Here is a 22,277-nt window from a genome sequence, read left to right on the forward strand (position 1 = left end):
GTCAAGTAAATCTTAAGCTTGAAATCTCTCCTGCTCTCCTGTGTTCCCAAGTCTCTTCCTCCCTCCACTAGCAAGGACTCACTTAGGTGATTACGTGATGGGGCCCACTGGGTAATCCAGGATAATCTCCCCATTTTAAAGTCAGTTGATTAACAACCTTAATTCCATTTGCCTTGTAAAGTGAGCAAATTTACAGGTATGACACACCCATGCATCCCTGTGGAACATCATCTAGAATTTCCTGTTTTTCCTCTCTAAACACAGCACCCTTAGGTTAGCATGTTATCACTTAAAAAGCTGAATTGAGAAACATGCATTCCCTTCAGGGTGGGTTTATGGATTGTTCCCCAGTAGCTGTCTTACCTTTTTTGTATTTTTATTTTGTACAGCATTGCAGACTTCCTTAGTTTTTTCCAAAGATTTTGGTTTGCTTGTATTTGTTCGGAAATCACTTAGCATTGATGAAGTAAGTTGAAAATTTTCACTTTGCTTTTCTTGTATATTCCATTATGTTAGAGTGACTCTTATTCTTATCCATATTTACTACGATGTGTATTTCTTTTATTATAGTTTCGTGATTGTCGAGAAGAAGTCCTAAAATTTTTATGTATTTTCTTAGAAAAAATCGGCCAGAAGATTATACCTTATTCTCTTGATGTTAAGGTAAGGAGGAAAAAACCATCTCACGATATACTAACATTCATTTTATTTTATTTAAATTAATTTAATTTAATTTATTTATTTTTAGAGAGAGGGGAAGTGGGGGGTAGAAACATTCATGTGGGACAGATACATCAATCAGTTGCCTCTTGCCCACCCCCAGCTGGGGACCCAGTTGTCAACCCAGGCATGTTTGTTGGATGAGAATCAAACCAGCGACCCTTTGGTTCGCAGGCCAGCACTCAGTCCACTGAGCCACACCAGCCAGGGCTCATTTTAATTTATGGTGTAAGTTAAACTTGGGTTTTTATTTTATTTCTTCCTTTCTCATTGGGGAGTTTATTTCTGCTTGATTGTGTTAGAAATGAAGTGGGCTATTTATTTTTTATTTTTTTATATTTAATAAGCCAAGGCACATATCAAGAACTATTTTGATAACTTTTATAACTAGTTTGATAACTTTTTGCACATAGGATCAATAATGCCTTTTGTAAGAAGTTATAATAAGTTGGGTTTTTAAATTGTGGGAAGATTTTAGAACACGTTAGAAAAACAACTTTAAAGAATTCTCTCGGAACCAAGATGGTGGCGTAGGTAGACACACTGTGCCTCCTCGCACCACCAGAACTGACAGAGAATCGAACCGCAAGGGGTTCCGACACCAAGGATATAAAAAAATAAACATTCATCTAGACTGGTAGGAGGGGCAGAGACAGGCACTGGGGTGGAGAGGACTCGCGTAGCTGTGGCGGGACCAAGACTGGCGGAGTGTGGGACAAACGGGGCAGGCAGTCCGAGCACTAGCAGACCCTGGGGCCACACATTCGCACAGATAAACCCAGAGGGCCGGACTCGGAGTGGCGGAGAGCGGGGCAGGCAGAGTGCGGGTAGCACACTGCAGCCCCACATCTGAACATAGATAAACCGGACGAACGGTGGGGAACAAAGCAGACCGCGCAACCCAAGGCTACAGCTCGAGGAAATAAAGCCTCAAACCTTTGATTGAAAACGCCCGTGGGGGTTGGGGTGGCAGCAGGAGAGACTCCCAGCCTCAGAGGTCATTGGAGAGACCCACAGGGGCCTAGAGTGTGCACAAGCCCACCCACTCAGGAACCAGCACCAGAGGGGCCCAGTTTGATTGTGGGTAGCGGAGTGAAAGATTAAAATCTGGAGGAGACTGAAGCAGGCGCCATTGCTCCCTCTGGGCCCCTCCCCCACGTACAGCGTCACAGCACAGCAACCAGCATTACCCCGCCTCGGTGAACACCTAAGGCTCCGCCCCTTAAAGTAACAGACGCGCCAAGACAAAAAAAAAAAAAAGAAAAAAAAAATGGCCCAAATGACAGAACACTTCAAAGCTCCAGAAAAAATACAACTAAGCGAGGAAGAGATAGCTAACCTATCGGATGCACAATTCAAAGCACTGGTTATCAATATGCTCACAGAATTGGTTGAATCTGTTCGAAAAGTAGATGAAAAAATGAAGCCTATGCTAAGAGAAACAAAGGAAAATGTACAGGGAACCAATAGTGATGTGAAGGAAACTGGGACTCAAATCAATGGTGAGGACCAGAAGGAAGAAACAAACATCCAACTAGAAAAGAATGAAGAAACAAGAACTTGGAAAAATGAGGAGAGGCTTAGGAACCTCCAGGACATCTTGAAACGTTCCAACATCCGAATTATAGGGGTGCCAGGAGAAGAGGAAGAACAAAAACTTGAAAACTTATTTGAACAAATAATGAAGGAGAACTTCCCTAATCTGGCAAAGGAAACAGACTTCCAGGAAGTCCAGGAAGCTCAGAGAGTCCCAAAGAAGCTAGACCCAAGGAGGAACACACCAAGGCACATCATAATTACATTACCCAAGATTAAACGCAAGGACCTACATCCAAGATTACTGTATCCAGCAAAGCTATCATTTAGAATGGAAGGGAAGATAAAGTGCTTCTCAGATAAGGTCAAGTTAAAGAAGTTCATCATCACCAAGCCCTTATTATATGAAATGTTAAAGGGAGTTACCTAAGAAAAAGAAGATCAAAAATAGGAACAGTAAAAATGACAGCAAACTCAGTTATTAACGACCACACCTAAAACCAAAACAAAAGAAAACTAAGCAAACAACTAGAACAGAAACAGAACCACAGAAATGGAGATCACATGAAGGGTTGTCGATAGAGGAGTGGGAGGGGGAGAGGGGGGAAAGGTACAGAGAATAAGTAGCATAAATGGTAGGTAGAAAATAGACAGGGGGAGGGTAAGAATAGTACAGGAAATATAGAAGCCAAAGAACTTACATACATGACCCATGGACATGACCTATAGGGGGGGAATGTGGGAGGGAGGGGGTGGGCAGGATGGAGTGGAGTTGGGGGGGGGGAATGGGACAACTGTAATAGCATAATCAATAAATACATTTAAAAAAAAATTCTGTCTAAGAGTAAAACTCATATTTCCTATAGTTCCTGTGTTCTTTTTGACAACATTCTGAAAACTGCCTGTCTTGTGCCTCCCATTTTCTTTCAACCTGCCTTCTCCAAGGTTTCCTCATAGCTTACTATGGAACTGGTAATCATAAATTAAGTTGTTCTTTCTTAGACTTATTTATACTTTTAACAAGTGCACATCTTGAGGTAAATTGTTTTTATTGGTCCTAAATTTGCTTCCAGTGTTTGATGCCTAAATTTTGATGAAGAAGCATGCATTCAGTTTGAGGAATTTATAGAAAGTTACTTTATAAATTATAAGTAGCTTTAAGATGTTTTTAATGATAATTAGTCTTTTAAAATAGGTTTTGATTTTATTCTCTTTGACTTCTAATCTTTCTTGATTGGAATCTTAATGTTTAAAAATATTGTCTCAAGGGTAAGAGTAACATTTGTAGTATACTTCATAGTTTACAAAGTTCTTTAATATACAGTTTGTCATTTAATTTTTACCAAATCTCTCTTAGGTGTTCTTCATCTCTTGTTTTACAAATGAGGTTTAGAAGTTAAGAAACCCACCCCAGTCTTGGAGCCAGGTTGCCTCCATCCAAAGCTCCTGCTTCTTTTATTACACTCTGTTTCCTATAGAGTCCCAGACATTCTTCTCTGAATTGCTTTAGTTATCTTTTTTGTTCTTTGTTCTTTCTTTCTTGATCTATGGCAACAAGTGCTGTGGGAAGTATATAAGGAGGAGTAACTTTTACTTTTCTTCTTCTCTTTTTTTATCCTGCTGAGGTTTCCATTTACTTTGTGGTTTTTCTTTGTTATTGATATTATTACCGTTGCATATTGCATTAATGTGTTTTCAGTAATTTTTAATCTGTATATTTATATATTTTACTATTATTTTAACAGCTAAATATTAAATTGTGTTACAAACTGATATTGCTCCCCTTGGAGATATAGTTTTAAGTCTTACTGATTTTTTGATATGTTTCCTTTTAAAACCTAGAATACTTGTACCAGTGTTTATACAAAAGATAAAGCTGCTAAATGTAAAATTCCAGCCCTAGACCTTCTTATTAAGGTAATTTTATATGTGTAAGTACATGTATTTTATATTGAATGTGTAACTTAAAAAAACTGAAAATTGGAGTTTTGGGTGGGAGATACTGGAGAACAGCCCCAAAGCACACTGATGTGTGGATAAGGTAAGGTGCATGTTTTTCATTCATCACTTAACAATACCTTGGTATTCTGTTCTCAATCTCTACTGGGTAGCAAAGGAAATATTTGGGTTTTTGAGGGGAATGAAGGGGAAAAATAAGAAATTTACTGCTCCTCCACTACTTTCATTATCCCTACTCTTAAAATTACTAAGAATTGTCAGAATTCACCTCATGACATCTCTCAGTTTTTTCCTAAAACCTTCCCATGAGAATGGATCTGTATGTTGTATTTAAGTGACCACTGGGACTCACTCTCACTTTTATCTCTCTCTTAGATGGATCTTTCTTTTTATATCTCTATTTCAGAATTCGTTTGGGTCTGTTCTTGAATGCCTCAAAGAGAAGGGTTCTAGTCATGATGCTGGTTTCTTGAGAAAGTAAAATTAAGTTTATACCCTCTTCCCCTTTGAAACTCTCCTGTGCTTTTCCACCACCTGCCTTATTCTCTACCTCCCAAATAATCTGGCTAATACAAGTCCTGAGAGACCAAACATAAATCCCCTAGAGACACATAATTCTGGAACTTTGCTATATGTGGACTTACTTAGGTAGTTGATGCCTATTTGTATTCTTTTAGTTACTTCAGACTTTGAGAAGTTCTACACTCATGGATGAATTTAGAGTTGGGGAATTATTTAGCAAATTCTATGGAGAAGTTGCATTGAAAACAAAAATACCAGATACAGGTGAGATGCATTTAAATGTTATTTTAAAATATTTTAACAAGTTCACATTAAAAATTTTAAGTGTAAAACTTAGGTTTGTCTTTACCAGGGTATTTACATATATGTCAAAAACAATGTGTGAAGACTTCTGCTTATAAAAATTTTAATCTTTACAACATGATTTCTTTAAATATAAATCTCATAATATGTGTCAACTGTTTAGTTTATAATACTAGGTTTGCATAAAACTTATCAGGAAAGATTCTAGTACATAAAAGTAGATATTTTATATGTTTTATTGTTACTTTTAAACTAAACATCCTCTTATTTTCTTTTTCATACATTTTTGTTTATCCAATTTATTTAAATGTTATTTTAGACCTTTATTTATTTAAAATTTATTTTTCAGTTTTAGAAAAAATATATGAGCTCCTAGGAGTATTAGGGGAAGTTCATCCTAGTGATATGATAAATAATTCCGAAAAACTGTTCCGGGCTTTTCTGGGTGAGCTTAAGACCCAGGTACGTAAACTTTATAATATTCTGCTTCCATACTTTTGGTTGTATTTTTGTCTTTTAATGGTAACTTCTTAAAACTTTCCTTTTAGATGACATCAACAGTAAGAGAGCCCAAACTACCTGTTGTGGCAGGTTGTCTGAAGGGACTGTCATCACTTATGTGTAACTTCACTAAATCCATGGAAGAAGGTATTGCATGACTTCACTTGATCATCTTTGTTTATTCAAAAATTATAGGTCTAACATAAATTGCCCATTTATTTTTTGAACAATGAAACCAATTTCCGATTCACATGCAGTTGTGAAAAATTATACAAAGAAATTCCATATGTTCTTCAACCAGTTTCAGCTAGTGATATAGTACATTCATAGCACAACCAGGATATTGCCATTGATAAAACCTACAGACTCTATTCAGATTTCACTAGTTTTATATGCACACATTTGTGTGTCTGTATTTATTTCTGTGCAGTTTTATCCTGTGTAGATTTGTGTGTGTACCCCCACAGTCAAGATGTTAAACAATCCATCACCACAAGTTTCCTTCCTGCTAACCTTTTGTAGTCACGTTCGCCTCTCTTTCTCCTCCCCGCTACTGCAGCCACAATCCATCTATCTCCATCTTGAGTTTTGTTATTTCAAGGTTATATAAATGGACTCAGAATATGTAACTTTTTGTGGCTGACTTATTTCACTTAGCACAATGTCTTCAAGGTTCATCCAGATTGTATGTCAGAATTTCCTCTTTAATACTGAATAATATTCAATTTTATAAATGTATATACTACATTTTGCTTATCCATTCATACATCAGAGGACACTTGTTAATAGTGCTGCTGGAAAATAGGTGTGCAGTTTCTGTTGGAGTCCTGTTTTCATTTTTGGGGGTACATACCAGCAAGTTTATGTATGTACTGCTGGATCTTATGGTCATTCTGTATTTAATTTTTTGAGGAGTTGTCGTACTGTTTTCCACAGCAGCTGCCCTATTTTACATACCCGCTGGCAATGCACAGGGGTTCCGATTTCTCCACATCCTCACCAATGCTTGTTATTTACTGCTTTTTGATAATATCCACACCAGCAGGTGTGAAGTGGAGTCTTACCTTGGTTTTAATTTGCATTTCCCTTATAATTAATTTTGAGTGTCTTTTCAATTGCTTAATGGCTATTTGTTTATTTTCTTTGGAGGAATATCTGTTCAAGTGCTTTGCCTATTTTTCAACTGGATTGTTTGACTTTCATTGTTGAGTTGTAGGAGTTTATATTCTGGATATCAGTTCCTTATCATATACATGATTTGCAGTTATTTTCTCCCATTCCAGTGATGTTCAACCATTGTTCCATGGCAGACCGGTATACTGCAAGAATTTTTAAAACATGCAGTACCTAACTGTTTAGTAAGGGGCACTGACCTCTTTTCCAGTAGATTGTCTAAAATGGGTTGGCCAAAAAAGTTTTTTCATTTTTTCCCCATAAGATGGCCCTAGTAGCGCTTAGTTGTCTTTAACTTCATTTGAAAAAATTTTGTTAGATTGAATTGTGACAGCTGACAGTTGTGACAGCGTGCATTTAAAAAAACATCAAAATTGATAAATTTTTGTGTAGCCATTTTAATATTGAAGATGGAAGAAAATAGGCAACATTTTCGGCATATTATGCTTTATTATTTCAAGAAAGGTAAAAATGCAACTGAAAGGCAAAAAAAAGATTTGTGCAGTGTATGGAGGAGGTGCCGTGACTGATCGAACATTTCAAAAGTGGTTTGTGAAGTTTCGTGCTGGAGATTTCTCTCTGGACAATGCTGCATGGTTGGGTAGACCTGTAGGAGTTGATAGCGATCAAATTGAGACATTAATTGAGAACAATAAATGTTATACCATGCGGGAGATAGCCACCATAAAATATCCAAACAATAAAGTTACTACATGTCTTTTATTTTACAGAAGAAACTAAATGGACTTTTTTGGCCAACCCATAAAAAACAGTGGCAATAGCCAACATTACAATAGCTGTCCAGTGTGAGTGAATCAAAATTATACCTATTTTTTTTGTCAGGTTGGCAAAAAATATAATATCTTTTGTGGTGTGCCGCAGAGTTTTAGTAATTAGTTTATATGTGCTGTGAGGTGAAAAAGGTTGAAAATTGCCATCCCATTCTATAGGTTGGTTACCTTTTCACTCTTGATTGTGTCCTTTTTATGCACAAAAATTCTTTAGTTTGAAGTCCACTTTATCTATTTTTTTTCTTTTGTTGCCTGTATGTTAGGCATCATCCATGAAATCATTGCCAAATCACTGTTAAATTATTTTTGTGCCATTGTGAGGGGCTGTCTCTGATTTCCGTTTTGTCCGCTTGGTCCATTATGTGTCTGTGCCCCTGCCAGCCCCACACCGTCTTATGATAACTATATGTACAGTAAGCCTTAATGTCCAGTACAGACTGAGTCCTCCCATTTTACTCTTTTTCAGAGTCATTTTAGCATTTTCAGGCCTTTGTTGTTTTATGTCAATTTTCAAGTAAGTTTGTATCTACAAAAAAAACGCTTGGGTTTTTATAGTTACTGCATTAATCTTGTACATTAATTTGGAGATAATTGACCTCTCTACTGTGCTAAGGTTATTTTAATCCCTGCACACAATATATCCCTCCATTTGTTCAGATCTACTTTGATTTTTTTTTCATCAGCATTTTTTAATTCTTAGGTGCAGATCCTTGGTTACCAATATAAAATTCTGTTTACTATACCTTTCTTCCTATATATTAACTGTGTTCTACTAAAGTGTCTCAAAAAGGGTTAGAGGATAATCTAACTATGATAGTATTATAAGCGTTATGAAATAAATTTCTTTTTTAAATAGTTTTTTGTTATTCAGTCATAGTTGACGTACAATATTATAGTGGTTTCAGGTGTACAATGTAATGATTAGACATTTATATAACTTAGAAAGTGATCACCTCAATGAGTCTAGTACCCATCTGACACCACACATAGTTATTACAATATTGACTATATTCCCTGCGCTGTACTTTACATCCCTGTGACTAGTTTTGTTCACAGCAATTTGCACATCTTAATCCCTTTCCCTTTAGACCTATTCCCCTAAACTCCCCTTCCCATCTGGCAGTCATCAAAATGTTCTCTGTATCTATGAGTTTCTGTTGTTTATTTTGTTTTTCTAATTCCTCGTACAAGTGAAATCATACTCCACTTAACTTGCTCTGTCTGACTTATTTCACTTAGCATAATACCCTCTAGCTCCATCCATGTTGTTGCAGAAGCAAGATTTCATTTTTTATGGCTGAGTAATAATTCCATTGTGTGTATGTCTCTTTTTTACGCATTTGTCTATGGACACTTAGGTTACTTCCATATCTTGGCTATTGTAAATAATGCTACAGTGAAAATAGTAATGCATATGTCTGTTCAAATTAGTGTTCTGCGTTTCTTTAGATAAATACCTAGAAGTGAAATTGTTGGGCCCTTCTTTGTCTCTTGTTATAGCCTTTGCTTTAAAGCACAGGTGGCAAACACAAGAATCTGGCCCTCCACCTTGTTTTATCTGCTCGCACCTTGTTTCTCCTCGGCAGCAGCGCCAAGCTCCTTGCCCCTAGTTAAGGAGTAGTTACATTTATACAGTCCTAAAATTACATTCAGCCTTTGAAGGCAACCGCAAGGCTGGTGTGGCCCCCCAGTGAAAATGAGTTTGACACCCCTGTTTTAAAGTCTATTTTGTCTGATATAAGTATTGCTTACCATAGCTTTTTTGTTTCTATCTGTATGACATATCTATTTTCATCCCTTTACTTTCAGTCTGTGTGTGTTTTTTGATGTGGAAGTGAATTTCTTGGAGGCAGCATATATATGGATCTTGTTTTTTCTCATCCATCCAGCCACCCTCTGTCTTTTGATAGGAGCATTTAATCCATGTATATTAAAGGATTTAGTGATAGGTGTGTAGTTGCTGCTATTTTATTCTTCATATTTTTTATCTTTTTCCCCCCTTCTTCTTAAAGATGTCCCTTTAACATTTCTTATACTACTGATTTGGTGGTGGTGAACTCCTTTAGCTTTTTCTTGAGAAGCTGTTTATCTGTCCTTCGATTCTAAATGGTAGCTTTGCTCTGTGTACCACAAACTTGGTTGTATATCTGTGCTTTTCATCACTTTGAATATATTGTGCCAGTCCCCTCTGGCCTGCAAAGTTTTTGTTGAGAAGTCAGTTGACAGTCTTATGGGAGCTCCCTTGTAGGTAGGTAACTGTCCTTTGCTGATTTTAAGATTCTTTTTTGTCTTTAACTTGTAGCATTTTAATTACAATGTGTCTACATGCGGGCCTCTGTGGATTCATCTTGTGTGGAAGCACTCCGTGCTTCCTAGGCTTGTAGGTCACCTGGTTAGGGAAGTTTTCTGTTATTTTTTCTTCAAATGAGTTTTTAATTCTTTGCCGTTTCTCTTCTTCTGGTATCCCTGTGATTCCAGTGTTGTAATGCTTGATGTTTTCCCAGAGGACCCTTAAACCACCTTCATTTTTTAAAGATTTTTTTCCCTTTTGCTGTACATGGGAGTTTTCAGCCACCTTGTCTTCCAAATCTCTGATTCCATCCTCTAGTATAGAGTCTATACCATCCAGTCTACTATTGATTTCATCTAATGTATTCTTAATTTTTTAATTTTATTTATGTTTTGTATTTACTTACACATTTTTTAATCTGTTAAAGTTCTCATTAAGTTCATTACACATACTTATAAAAAGTTAGAACTCTGCTTGTAGTAAATTGCTTGTCTCTATTTATTTAGTTCATATTTTGGAGTTTTGTTCTGATCTTTCATTTAGGACATGTTTCTTTGTCTCCTCAATTTGACTGCCATCCTGCATAGATCTGCTGTATCTCCTAGTCTTAGTAGATTGGCTTTATTTAGTAGGTGTTTTGGGCGGCCCAGTCTCCTTAGTTGCTTGATCTGAGTGCTTCACATGTGTCCCTTGTGTGGCTTGTGTGACCCTCCTGTTGCAGTTGAGCCTTGGTTTCTGTGGGACCTAAATGGGAGGGATTAACCTTCAAGCTGATTGGCTGAGGACTGGCCATGACTACCCTGGAGGAGCTGTTGTACAGGGGCTGACTCCAAAGACCAAGATTTGCTTTAGCAAGGCTCTGGTGCCTGAAGGGGCTCTGGTATCTGCCAAGTCTGCCCTTTGGGTTTGTTGTTTGTAAAGGTAGTTGTGTGGTATTCTGGTGTGGTCTGAAGTGATCACTGGATGTGTTGTTCTGGGCCTCTTATGAAAAGGGGCTCTGAAAAGGGGCTCTGGTGCAGGCCAAGGTCAGCCTCTGCCTTTGCTCTGCCTGGGGCCACCTGGTGTGAGCTACAAAGTGATCTGCAGATGGTTGCCACTTCTACTCTTGGAAGGGCCTGGATGAAGTTAAGCAGTGAATTGAGGCCATTGCCCCTAGTTTCAGGTTTGGGGCTGCTTAGCAAGAGGAACATGGCATGCTGAGGCTAGATGTTGCTTGTTTGGGGCTTGTCAACCTTTGAGAGATTTTAGGAAAATCCACAGTATGAGCCAAGAAATATGTGAAAACAACTGGGAATGGCTTCAGTGGGCCTGTAAGTTGGGTGGGTCAGGTCTCTGAATCATCAAGGTGGGGTGAACAGTGTTAGCCAAGTTGATGGAGACTTAGGTATGGGAGGGCTCAGGAAAGGAATAATGGCTTCTGCCAGCACTTCTACCTGGGAAATAGCTGCCCCTCCAGCCCTCACTCTGCAGCCACAATTTATTTCCTCCCCATTTGTCCATCATGCTTTTCAAGCTGCTGCTCTAGCCCCGGAGCTTAGAATGAGTGAGTCTATCAGTAATTAAGTCCATGCATGGGCCCTTTAAAAGTAATAGGCCCTTTAAGAGTAATGCCACCCTGACTGGTGTGGCTCAGTGGGTTTACTGTCGTCCTGCAAACTGAAAGGTCTCTGGTTTGATTCCTGATCAGGGCACATGCCTGAGTTGGGGGCCAGGTCCCCAGTTGGGCATACAAGAGGCAACCAATTGATGTTTGTCCCACATATCAATGCTTTTCTCCCACCCTTTCTCCCTCTCTTCCCTCTCTCTCTTAAAAAAAAAAAAAAAAAAAAAAAAAAAGCGCAAGCCTGGGACACTCTGCTTTATGTCTCACTCAGCCACTAGTTTTCAGAGCCATCAGTTATGGGGACTTCTCTTTCTTGTACTGGTGTTCTGGGGTAGGGAGCTGGTGTGGGGCTGGATCCCTTGCTCCTTAGAGGGAACGTCTGCAGCTGAGATATCCCTCCTGGTTTTTAATTGGCACTAGTCACTAGTGACTAGTGGGTGCGCACAATCAGCGTCTCCACCCTTCCTGCTAAGTCTCGACGTGGCTTCTTTGTATTCTTAGTTATAGGACTTCTGTTCAGCTAGTCTTCAGGTGGGTGTTCTGTGGTTTAGTTGTGTTTTTGATGTAGCTACGGGAGAAGGTGAGCACAGCGTTTGCCTACCCCACCATCTGAACTAGAATCAAAATTCATTTCTTTTTAAAAATCAAGTAAAACTTTTAAACCTAAAAAGTTCTTTAAAAAAAACATCATCTCTTGTGTGCCCTTTATCATTTTTGTTCAAGTAATTGCCAGATTTTTCTACCTCCAGTGTGTGTTTGCAATATTAGGTTGAAACTGCCTATATCCAATTACTTTTGACTTGTAAAAATAGAAATTTCATATTTTTTGACCTAATATTTCTACTCACTCCTTTATTGCTTCTTGCCAAGAATATTGGACTAGTTCTACGTGATTTCCCTTCCTTTTCCTCTCATGTCTCGCATATCCTCTTGCCAGCTTCTCACTTCATCAAGTCTTGCTCAAATTTCACCCATTTTATAAAGCCTTTATGATCCCCCTGAGGTGAGTGACTTTTTATGGCTTCGATATTTCCCTCTGTTACAGAACTTACTGTAACATTTTTAATTTACCAGATTGTATGTTTATTCCTGTCACTAGAAACTGCTGTCAGGTAATGTTGATCATTTATCTGTGTTTACTTGGCATATTAATTGACATTTGGTGAAATAACTGTCTTAAGATAGGTAGTAATATCTCTGATTTATGTATTAGGCAACTAGAACCAAGACAAGTTAACTAAAGTAACACAATTAGCGTGGCAGGAAGAACAATGGCTCCCGAAGTCCTCATTCTGATCCCCAGAACCTGTGAATATATTAGGCCACTTGGTAAATGGGAAGCAAGGTTGCAGATGGAATTAAGGTTGCTAATCAGTTGACCTTGAAATAAGGAGATTATCCATGTGGTTTTAATGTGATCACAAGTGTCCTTAAGTATGGAAGAGGGAGGCAGAAAAGTCAATGTCACAATGATGCAGTGTGAGAAAGACTCAGTCAGCCGTTGCCTGTTTTGAAGATGGAAGGATCCAGGAATGTAAGTGGCCTCCAAAAGCTGGAAAAGACAGCTGCTCTAGCCCCTAGAAAGGAATAGAGCTCTGCTGACATCTTATTCTGGTTCAGTGAGACCCGTTTCAGGTTTCTCACCTCCAAAACTGTATGGTAATGAGTTTGTATTATTTCAGGACACTAAATTTGTGATAATTATGTCACAGCAGCAGTAGGAAACTAATATAATTAATAAGTGGCAAGACTGGGATTTAAGCATTGGTCTGTGGCTAATATTTATAGTTTTTCTATTATGCCATGATTATGTGGCTTCAAGCACTAAATACTAATACTAAAACATTCATTCGTGTAGTATGTATTTCCTGGGTGCCTTCTGTTTAAAGCAGGAGTATCTAATCTGTGACGCCCAGGCCACATGCGGCCCAGGATGGCTATGAATGTGGCCCAACAGAAAATTGTAAATTTATTTAAAACTTTATGTGATTTTCTTTGTGTGTGTGATTACGCATCACAATGTATTTAATGTGGGGCTCAAGACAACTCCTCTTCTTCCAGTGTGGCCCAGAGATGCCAAAAGGTTGGACACCTCTGATGTAAAGAGTGATGAATTAGGTGTTAGATTCCATCAGAATCACCAAGTTTCTGCAGTCATGAGCTCAGCCTAATGGAGGAGACAGACAATAAACAGATGAACAAACTATTAGAGATTTCAGGGTTCAGTTACACAAACAAGTTGGGTGCAGTGAATAGGAATATTGGAGTATGGAGAGATAGAGGATGCACGTGGCCAGTTCTTTCTGAGGAGGTAACAAGAATCTAAGGCCTGCAAGATGGCAAGGAGCTGGCTGGGGAAGAGCTGGGAAGAGTACTCCAGGCAGAGTGACCAGCAAGTAACCAGGCCTCAAGCCTGGCCAGCATGTGGTGGTCAGAGAGGCTCAAGGGAGCTAGAGTGTCTGGAGCTTAGCAGCACACAGAGAAGGCCTGGGGTGACATTGGACAGGATGTGGAGCCAGGGTGTGATGAGCTTCTGAGTTGTGATTTTATTCCAAATGGAATAGAAAGCCATGGCTTTTAAAAATAAGGAATGTGTATGGGCCAATTGATATTTTGTAATGGTCTGCTTGACTGCTATTGTGTGTGAGAGATATATTAGTGTAGGATTGAGAGACTTTGCTCTTGACTATGGGAGTGAGCAGCTGAAGTCCAAGCACTGATTTTTAAGGTGGGTGGGGTGGGAGAGGACCAGATTCCAGGCAGAAACCTGGAACCTAAGGAACATCCAAGCTTAAGTTGTATATGTAAGACTGGACCTTGGCTGGAGAAATTAGACTTGAAGATACAGATATGAAAGTCTTCAGCATGGAGATAATACATAAAGCTATGAATGTGAGCAAGATTAGCTAGAGAGCAAGTGCAGAGAGAGTAAGCCAAGGATATAAGGAGAAAGTCTGGAGGATGGAGTGTGGTACTGCCTTGCTCTGGGCGGGGTCTGAGTACAAAGAGACCAGAGTGGCAGGGTGTGTCCAGCTCAACAAGGGCAGCTTCACTTGAGCATGCTTGTAGAGGAAGTGGTTCATGAGAAGGGAAAGGTGGACACCGGGGAGTGGGGAGTGGGCAGTGGGAGGCAGAGCCTGGGAGAAGGCATGAAGGCTAGGAGGGCATTCATTCCCACCACTGAGCGCTCAGGCCCTAGAATCCCTGGGCCTCACTGTGTTCACAAATTCACTCATTCCAGACCAACTATATGCTGACAAGTGTGCCTTGTGTCTGCATCTGCATACCTGTGTTTACACTGTCACTTTCTATTAAGTGACCTTTTCCCCAACTAGTACCTATCATTTTAGGCCTGGCTCAGGTGCTACTTTGTCTATAAAACCTATCTTGAATACTCACAGCCAGAAATCCTTCCTTGTATTGAATGTCAAAGTAGCTTTTTTATATCTATTTCATGGCAGTATCCTCCAAACATGCTTGTGTCTGTTATGTTAAGCTCTCTCTGACCCCTTTTCCCTCTATCACATCTGGAGAGAGTTTTCAAATATATCAATCCTGGCAATCAAAGCAAACAATTCTTGAATCTTTGCTATTTGCAATTCACTGTTACAAGAGCAGAGAACTCGGTGATGCATAAAGTATGACTTCTGGATAGCTGCAGTGACTACGGGCGGGAGAGAGTTAGTAGTAATTGTGATGTCAGTGAGGCCAGATAAGAGCCTCAGATTATAGTTGGTTATCTGTCTTATCCTCCCTTTAGGTAACAAGTTTACCAAGGTCAGAGATCATATTTTCATTATCGTAATTGCTATGGTTATTTGGCAAACACTATGTATAGAATAAATGCTTGGAAGTATTGGGAGAACAATGTGTTTGGCCTTTTTTAATCCTCCATAAAACTCTAAAGAAGGTGTATAGTGCCCCTTTTTACAGATGAGAAAACTGAGGCTCTGAGAGATTATCTAATGGAGTTTGTAAGCAATGAGTTGAAATATAAACTTATGTCTTTATTATTCCAGATTTTTTGTCACTTTACTGAAGTAGTAACTGTGTAGCAGTAATAACTTGCAGCTCTCTAGGTGAATTGAATGAGAGAAGATGTTACTCCTAAATTTACAAGAGACAGTAGGGTTAATACAGTTGTCAGGCTGTCTGAAATAGAGTTGTTAGTTGTAGTCATTTGTGAAGTTTGTTGGATAATAGTATTAGGATTTGTAACAGAGGCTTCTTTTTGTTTTTCCCCCAGAGCCCCAGACTTCAAAGGAGATTTTTGATTTTGCATTAAAGGCAATTCATCCTCAGGTGGGATTAGTATTCTAAATCTTTTACAGTTGAGACTCATAATTGTTAAACATTGATGGTAATTTTTTTTTTTAAATAGATTGATCTGAAGAGATATGCGGTGCCCTTAGGTAAGATTCTATATTTATTTATTTTTTAAAGATTTTATTTATTTATTTTTAGAGAGAGGAGAAGCGGGGAAGACAGAGAGGGGGAGAAACATCAATGTGTGGTTGCCTACACGCCCAACTGGGGACCAGGCCCGTCGCATCCCAGGCATGTGCCCTGACTGGGAATCCAACCGGTGACCCTTTGGTTTGCAGACTGGTGCTCAATCCACTGAGCTATACCAGCCAGGGCAAATCTGTATTTAATAAGGTAGAATGTTTCAGGTTATTAAATGAATGCCTTTAGTAAACTTTTACTTAAACTACAAATGAAAGTAAATGAGACTCTAGGGCTGATACCTGGATGCCTTGACCCTCAGGCTGATGTGAAATAAAGCTGCTGATTTAACAAAAAGAAAGAAAGTGTGATAACATCTGTGACATTTCACATGAAACTATTTACAGGGAGGCTTTTGAGACTTTGTTTTTAGCGCATAAATTTTGGTTGAGATAGATCTAGATTTCAGGATTTAAAAAAATTATTTTAGAGTATATTTTAGGGGATCCAGGTGGCTTGCTCCTATTTCTGACCTTTGTTTTAGGGATCACTGGCCAAATCATGGGCCTGTTGATTCAAATGGAGCATGGGGGCAGGATCCCTAGGTCATTATAGTGTAGTGATACTGGATCTTCATGAACACAGTTGATTTTGACATATACTGAAGCTTAATTAGTGCTTTGTTGTGCCTTTTGTGGTCCTGTTTTAAATAAAATGACTTTTGCATTTGCAGCTGGCTTATGCTTATTTACCCTGCATGCATCTCAATTTAGCACCTGCCTTCTGGACAACTATGTTTCTCTATTTGAAGTACTGTCAAAGTGGTGTAGCCATACAAACATAGAATTGAAAAAAGCTGCACATTCAGCTCTGGAATCTTTTTTGAAACAGGTACTAAAATGTAACTTACATTTAAATTTTTTTTCCATGCGAAAAATTAAATTCCAGTCTTGTGCTTGCACATTTGATTGATAAATACAAGTTTATTCATTAGCTTCTGTAGTATTTTAAGAAAAAAAAAGCTTGGTCATTGATTAACAACATAAGTAACAGCAGGACTGAAAGAAAGATAGGAAGATACCAGGTACGACCCGTACCTCAGAGCCAAGATTCTTCAAAAGTGGCCATGAGGAGCAAGAAGGAAAGAATGGCTCTGATGTCAGGGCTTCTTTGAGCCCGGGGAGCCAAGTGGGGTTGAGGAAACACATCTCCTGGGGGGTGAGGGTCAGCTATCATGTTAGGATAAGTGGCTTGTGTTTCTCTTACTTCAAGAACAAGGAGACCCCATTTACTTTTGGGTGTTTTTCATCTGGCTAGAATGTGGTTGCAGAATTTGAGCCTTCAAGTTTGGAAACGTGTCTCAGTTGGCTAAGGAGAATGTGCTTGTGATTGTGGGTCTGAACATCTAAAGGTGTCTGGAAATACCTGCTGTTCAGGCTGTGTTATGAAATTAGACTTCTTAGGTTGGCTTTAAAGGAAACTATTGAAAAGTCACAATAAGAGGTTTTTTTTGAGCAATGTTTAGGTGGTAGTTAAATTCATAATCTAGTTAATGAAGACCAATTTGAACTATGGCACAGATAGTATTCCATTCTAGGGACATATCATGGTTTGTTTATAATTTGATGGTTTCCAGTTTGGGGCTACTTGAAATAAAATAGCCGAGAACATTTGTGACCAAGTATTTTTGTGGACATACATGTTTTCATTTCTCTTGAGTAAAAACCTAGAAGTGGAATTGTTGTGCCACATGGTAAGTATCTATTAAACTTTGTAAGAAACTACTGAGCTCTTCTTCAGACGGGTTGCTTCATTTTACCTTCCCACCAACAGTGCGTGACAGTTTGAGTCGTCCCACATTCTTATCAACACCTGGTTCTGTTGGTAGTTTTTAGTCCTTTTTATGGGTTTAAATGTTAACCAAATACGGCTTTAACACTTGTGACAGTTGATAATGATCTTTTTTTGCTGTGGTTATTAGCCATACTTGCATCTTGTTTTGTGAAGTATTCAGATATTTTGCTCATCTTAAAATTTGGTTGTATGTATTTTTATTAATGAGTTCTAAGAGTGCTCTACATAATTTGAATACAAGTTCTTTTCTGAAAATATTGTAAGTAGTTTTTCTTCTTGCTTGCCTTCTTATTTTCTTTAAAATTTTTTTTTATTGAGGTGTATATTGGTTAAGATCATTTTGTAAATTTCAAATATACAGCATTATAATTTGATATCTGTGTATTCTCTTGTGTGCTCACCACCAAAAGTCTAATTTCCATTCCTTAGCATACGAGCGCGAATATATGATCCCCTTTACCCATTTCACCCTCCTCCTAATCCTCTTCCTCTGTAGGGTCAGTATTCTGTTGTCAGTATTTCAGTTTTTTGTTTGTTTGTTTTAATTTTACATATGAATGAAATCATTGTTTTTTGTCCTTTTCTCCTTGACTTACTTCACTTAGCATAATACCTTCAGGATCTATCCATTTTGTCACAAGTGGCAACATTTCATCTTTTTTTATGGCAGAGTAGTAGTTCATTGTATATAAATATACCACACCTTTTTCCATTTACCCATCAATGGACCCTTAGGTTGTTTTCATAACTTGGCTCTTGTGAATAATGCTGTAATGAACATGGGGTGCATATATCTTTTCAAATTGGAGTTTTCATATTTGACAGATAAATATATAGAAGAGAAATTGCTGAATCATATGGTAATTCTATTCCTAATTTTTTGAGGAACCTCCATACTGTTTTCTGTAGTGGCTGTACCACTTTACATTCCCACCATCAGTGTATGAGTGTCCCCCCTTTCTCCATATCCCCTCCAACATTGGTTGTTTCTTGTCTTTTTGATAATAACCATTCTAGCAGGTGTGAGATGTCATGTCATTGTGGTTTTGATTTTTATTTCCCAGGTAACTAGTGATGTCAAACATCTTTTCATATGGCTGTTGTCTTTCTTAGAAAAATATCTATTTAGATCCACTGCCCTTTTTAAAATAGGGTCGATCGTTTCGTTGTTGAGTTGTATGAGTTCTTTATATATTTTGGATATTTACTCCTCATCAGAAATATCATTTGCAAATTATCTTCTCCCATTGGTTTGGTTGCACTTTTGTTTTGCTGATGGTTTTTGTTGCTGTGCAGAAGCTTTTTAGTTTGATGTAATCCCATTTGTTTAATGCCTCTTGCCTTTGGAGCCAAATTCCCCAAAACCCCACTGAGACCGATGTCCAAAGTTTAGTACCAATGTTTTCTATGTGTTTTGTTGTTTCAGGTCTTAACATTCAAATCTTTAGTTCATTTTGAGTTAATTTTTTGTGTATGGTTAATAACCTGCCCTAGTTTTACTGTTTTGTGTGTATCTGTCTAGTTATCTCAACTCTGCTTACTGAAGAGACTCTGTTGTGTGTTTTTGGCTCCTTCATCTTAGATTAGTTGCCCATATATGCCATATACGTGTAGATTTATTTCTGGGATCTCAATTTTGTTCCATTGGAATGTGTATCTGTCTTTCTGCAAATAACATACTGTTTTGATTACTTTATCTTTGTAGTATAGTTTGAAGTCGGAGTGTGGTACCTCTATTGTTCTTTTTTCTAAGGATTGCTTTGGCTATTCAGAGTCTTTTTTTGTTTCCATTCAAATTTTAAATTTTTTGTACTATTTCTGTGAATAATATCATTGGGATTTTGATAGGAATTGCATTGAATCTGTAGATGGCTTTAGGAAATATGGGGCATTTTAACAATGTTAATTCTTCCAGTTGGTGAACATGGAGTATCTTTCCATTTCTTTGTGTCTTCTTCTATTTTGAACAGTGTCTTATAGTTTTCAATGTACAGGTCTTCACCTTTGTTTATTCCTAGGACTTTTATATTTTTGTTCCAATTGTAAATGGAATGTATTTTTCATTTCTCTGTTTGATAGTTCATTGTTAATATATAGAAACAGCATATTTTTGTATATTGATGTTGTGTTTACTGCATTTATTATTTCTAATTTTTTGGTTGAGTATTTTGGGGTATTGTATAGAAAACCCTTAATTTCTTATAGTAAGTTATATATATACTAAATTTATATACAGTACAATTGTGTCATCTGTAAGTAGTAACAGTTTTACTTCTTGCTTTCCAATTTGTATACCTTTTATTTCTTGTCCTGGCTAGGACTTCAAGTAGTCCTAAAACTATGGACTTTTATCCAACCATGTTGAATAAAAGTGGCAAGAATGGGCATCCTTGTCTTTTTTCTCATCTTAGAGAAAAAGCTTTCAATTTTTCACTATTGGGTATAATGTTAGCTGTGAGTTTGTCATATACAGTCTTTGTTATGTTATGTTGAACTACTTTCTTTTTATACCCACGTAATTGAGAGGGTTTTTTTTTTTTTAATCAAACATGGATGTTGTATCTTATTAAATGGGTGTTGTAAATTCATCTATTGACCCGGTCATAAGATATTCTTCATTTTGTTAATGTGGTGTATCACACTGATTTGCAGATGATGAGCCATTCTGTATCCCTGGAATGAATCCCACTTGATTGTGGAGTATGATCCTATTAATGTGTTGTTGTATTTGATTTGCTAGTATTTTACTGAGAATTTCTGCATCTATGCTCATCAGAGATATGGGCCTATAATTACTTCATTTGTGTTGACCTTGCCTGGTTTTAGTATTAGGGTAATATTGCCTCATGAAAAGAGTTAGGAAGCATTTTCTCATCTTCAGTGTTTTAGAACAGTTTGAGAAGGATAGGTATTAAATCTTCTTTGAATTTTTTGGTGGAATTTACCAGTGAAGCCATCTGGTTCTGGACTTTTGTTCTTTGGGAGCTTTTAGATTATTTTTTCAATTGCCTTACTAGCTATTAATTTATTCGGATTATTTATTTCTTCATAATTCAGTCTAGGAAGGTTGTATGATTCTAAGAATTTGTGTATTTCTTCTAGGTTGCTTAATTTGGTGGCATAGAGCATTTCGTAGCATTGTTTTGTGGAGCTTTGTATTTTTGTGGTTATTCAGCTGTAACTTCGCTCTCATTTCTAATTTATTTGAGTCTCCTCTCTTTTTCCCTTAGTGAATCTAGCTAAGGATTTGTTGATGTTGTTTATTTCTGAAAAGAACAACCTCTTGGTTTCATTAATCTTTTCCATTGTCTTTTCAGTTTCTATTTTATTTATTTCCACCCTGATTTTTATTATTTCTTTTATTGACATTGAGCTTCATTTGTTCACCTTTTTCTAGTTCTGTAAGCTACAGTGTTAAATTGGTTGAGATTTTTCATATTTGTTGAGGTAGGCCTGTGTTGCTACAAATTTCTCTCTTACCACTTTTGCTGCATCCCAAAGATTTTGGTATGTCATATCTTCATTTTCATTTGTATCTGTGTCTTAATTTCTTTTTTTATTTCTTTATTGACCCAGTAGTTGTTCAGTAGCATGTTGTTTAATCACCTATTTGTGATTTTTAAATCTTTCTTCTTGTAGTTGATTTCCCATTTCATATCATTGTGCTCAAAAAAGATACTTGATATGATTTCAGTCTTGAATTTGTTGAGACTGTTGTGCCCCAACATGTGGGCTGTCATTACATTGTTCCATGTGAGCTTGAGAACAATGTGCATTTTATTGTTCTAGAATGGACATTCTGGAAATACTTATTAAGTCCATCTGCTTTAAAGTGTCATTTAATGCTGATATTTCCGTATTGACTTTCTGTTTCGATGATGTATCTATTGGTGCAAGGGTGTTAAAATCTTCTGTTATTGTGTTCCTATTTTTTTCTTCCTTTAGGTCTGTTGATAATTATTGTTATATTTTGGTGCTTCTATGTTGGGAGTGTATATGTTAGTAAACATTATGTCATTTTGATGGATTGTCCACTTTTCATTTTTAAATGTTCATCTTTTTCTGTTTTTACCACTTTTTATCTTGAGATCATTTTATCTGAGTATAGCTACCCCCACATTTCTCTGAATGCCATTTGCTTGGAGTATTTATCTTCCTCCCCTTCACTTAGAGCCTGTTTGTCTTTGGAGCTGAGATGGGTCTCTCGAAGGCAGCATAGAGTTGGGTCTTATTTTTAAAATCCATGCAGTTTCTTTTCACCTTTTAATTGGTGAATTCAGTCCATTTAAATTTAGGGTGATTATTGATATATGAAGACTTCTGTTGCCATTTTCTGTTTTGTTTTCTGATTGCTTAGTATCTCCATTGTTTCTTTTCCTTTGTGTTTCTGTGTCCTTTTTTAGCTTGGTGGTGGTTTTCTATAATGTTTTTCTTCATTTCCTCCTTTTTAGTGTTTTATGTCTGAAGTCTGCATTATTGTTTTGTGATTACCATAAGGTTCTTTTTTCCCCGTATTTAATTAATTAATTTATTTGTTTTTTAATTATATTTTATTGATTATGCTATTACATTTGTCCCG

The 22,277-nt window shown here is 37.5% G+C and overlaps 1 protein-coding gene across 5 annotated transcripts in view; it reads left to right on the forward strand.

The window, feature by feature from the left end:
* PRKDC (protein kinase, DNA-activated, catalytic subunit) overlaps window positions 1–22,277 on the forward strand; it is a 202,964-nt gene that overhangs the window by 1,382 nt on the left and 179,305 nt on the right. For 2 of the 5 annotated variants that reach the window (XM_053929460.1, XM_024578234.4), the window contains exons 2-10: window positions 390–466; window positions 571–663; window positions 4,099–4,173; window positions 4,893–5,001; window positions 5,390–5,502; window positions 5,589–5,688; window positions 15,645–15,700; window positions 15,780–15,810; window positions 16,578–16,735. In XM_053929460.1, the coding sequence (XP_053785435.1) occupies window positions 390–466; window positions 571–663; window positions 4,099–4,173; window positions 4,893–5,001; window positions 5,390–5,502; window positions 5,589–5,688; window positions 15,645–15,700; window positions 15,780–15,810; window positions 16,578–16,735 (812 nt within the window). Of the gene's footprint in view, window positions 1–389; window positions 467–570; window positions 664–4,098; window positions 4,174–4,892; window positions 5,002–5,389; window positions 5,503–5,587; window positions 5,689–15,644; window positions 15,701–15,779; window positions 15,811–16,577; window positions 16,736–22,277 lie in introns of those variants that run through there. The other 3 variants (XM_045186077.2, XM_045186078.2, XM_045186079.2) reach the window with 3 other exon arrangements.

This window comes from Desmodus rotundus, chromosome 8 (genome assembly GCF_022682495.2).
Source record: "Desmodus rotundus isolate HL8 chromosome 8, HLdesRot8A.1, whole genome shotgun sequence".
In the NCBI taxonomy this organism is placed as follows: domain Eukaryota; kingdom Metazoa; phylum Chordata; class Mammalia; order Chiroptera; family Phyllostomidae; genus Desmodus; species Desmodus rotundus.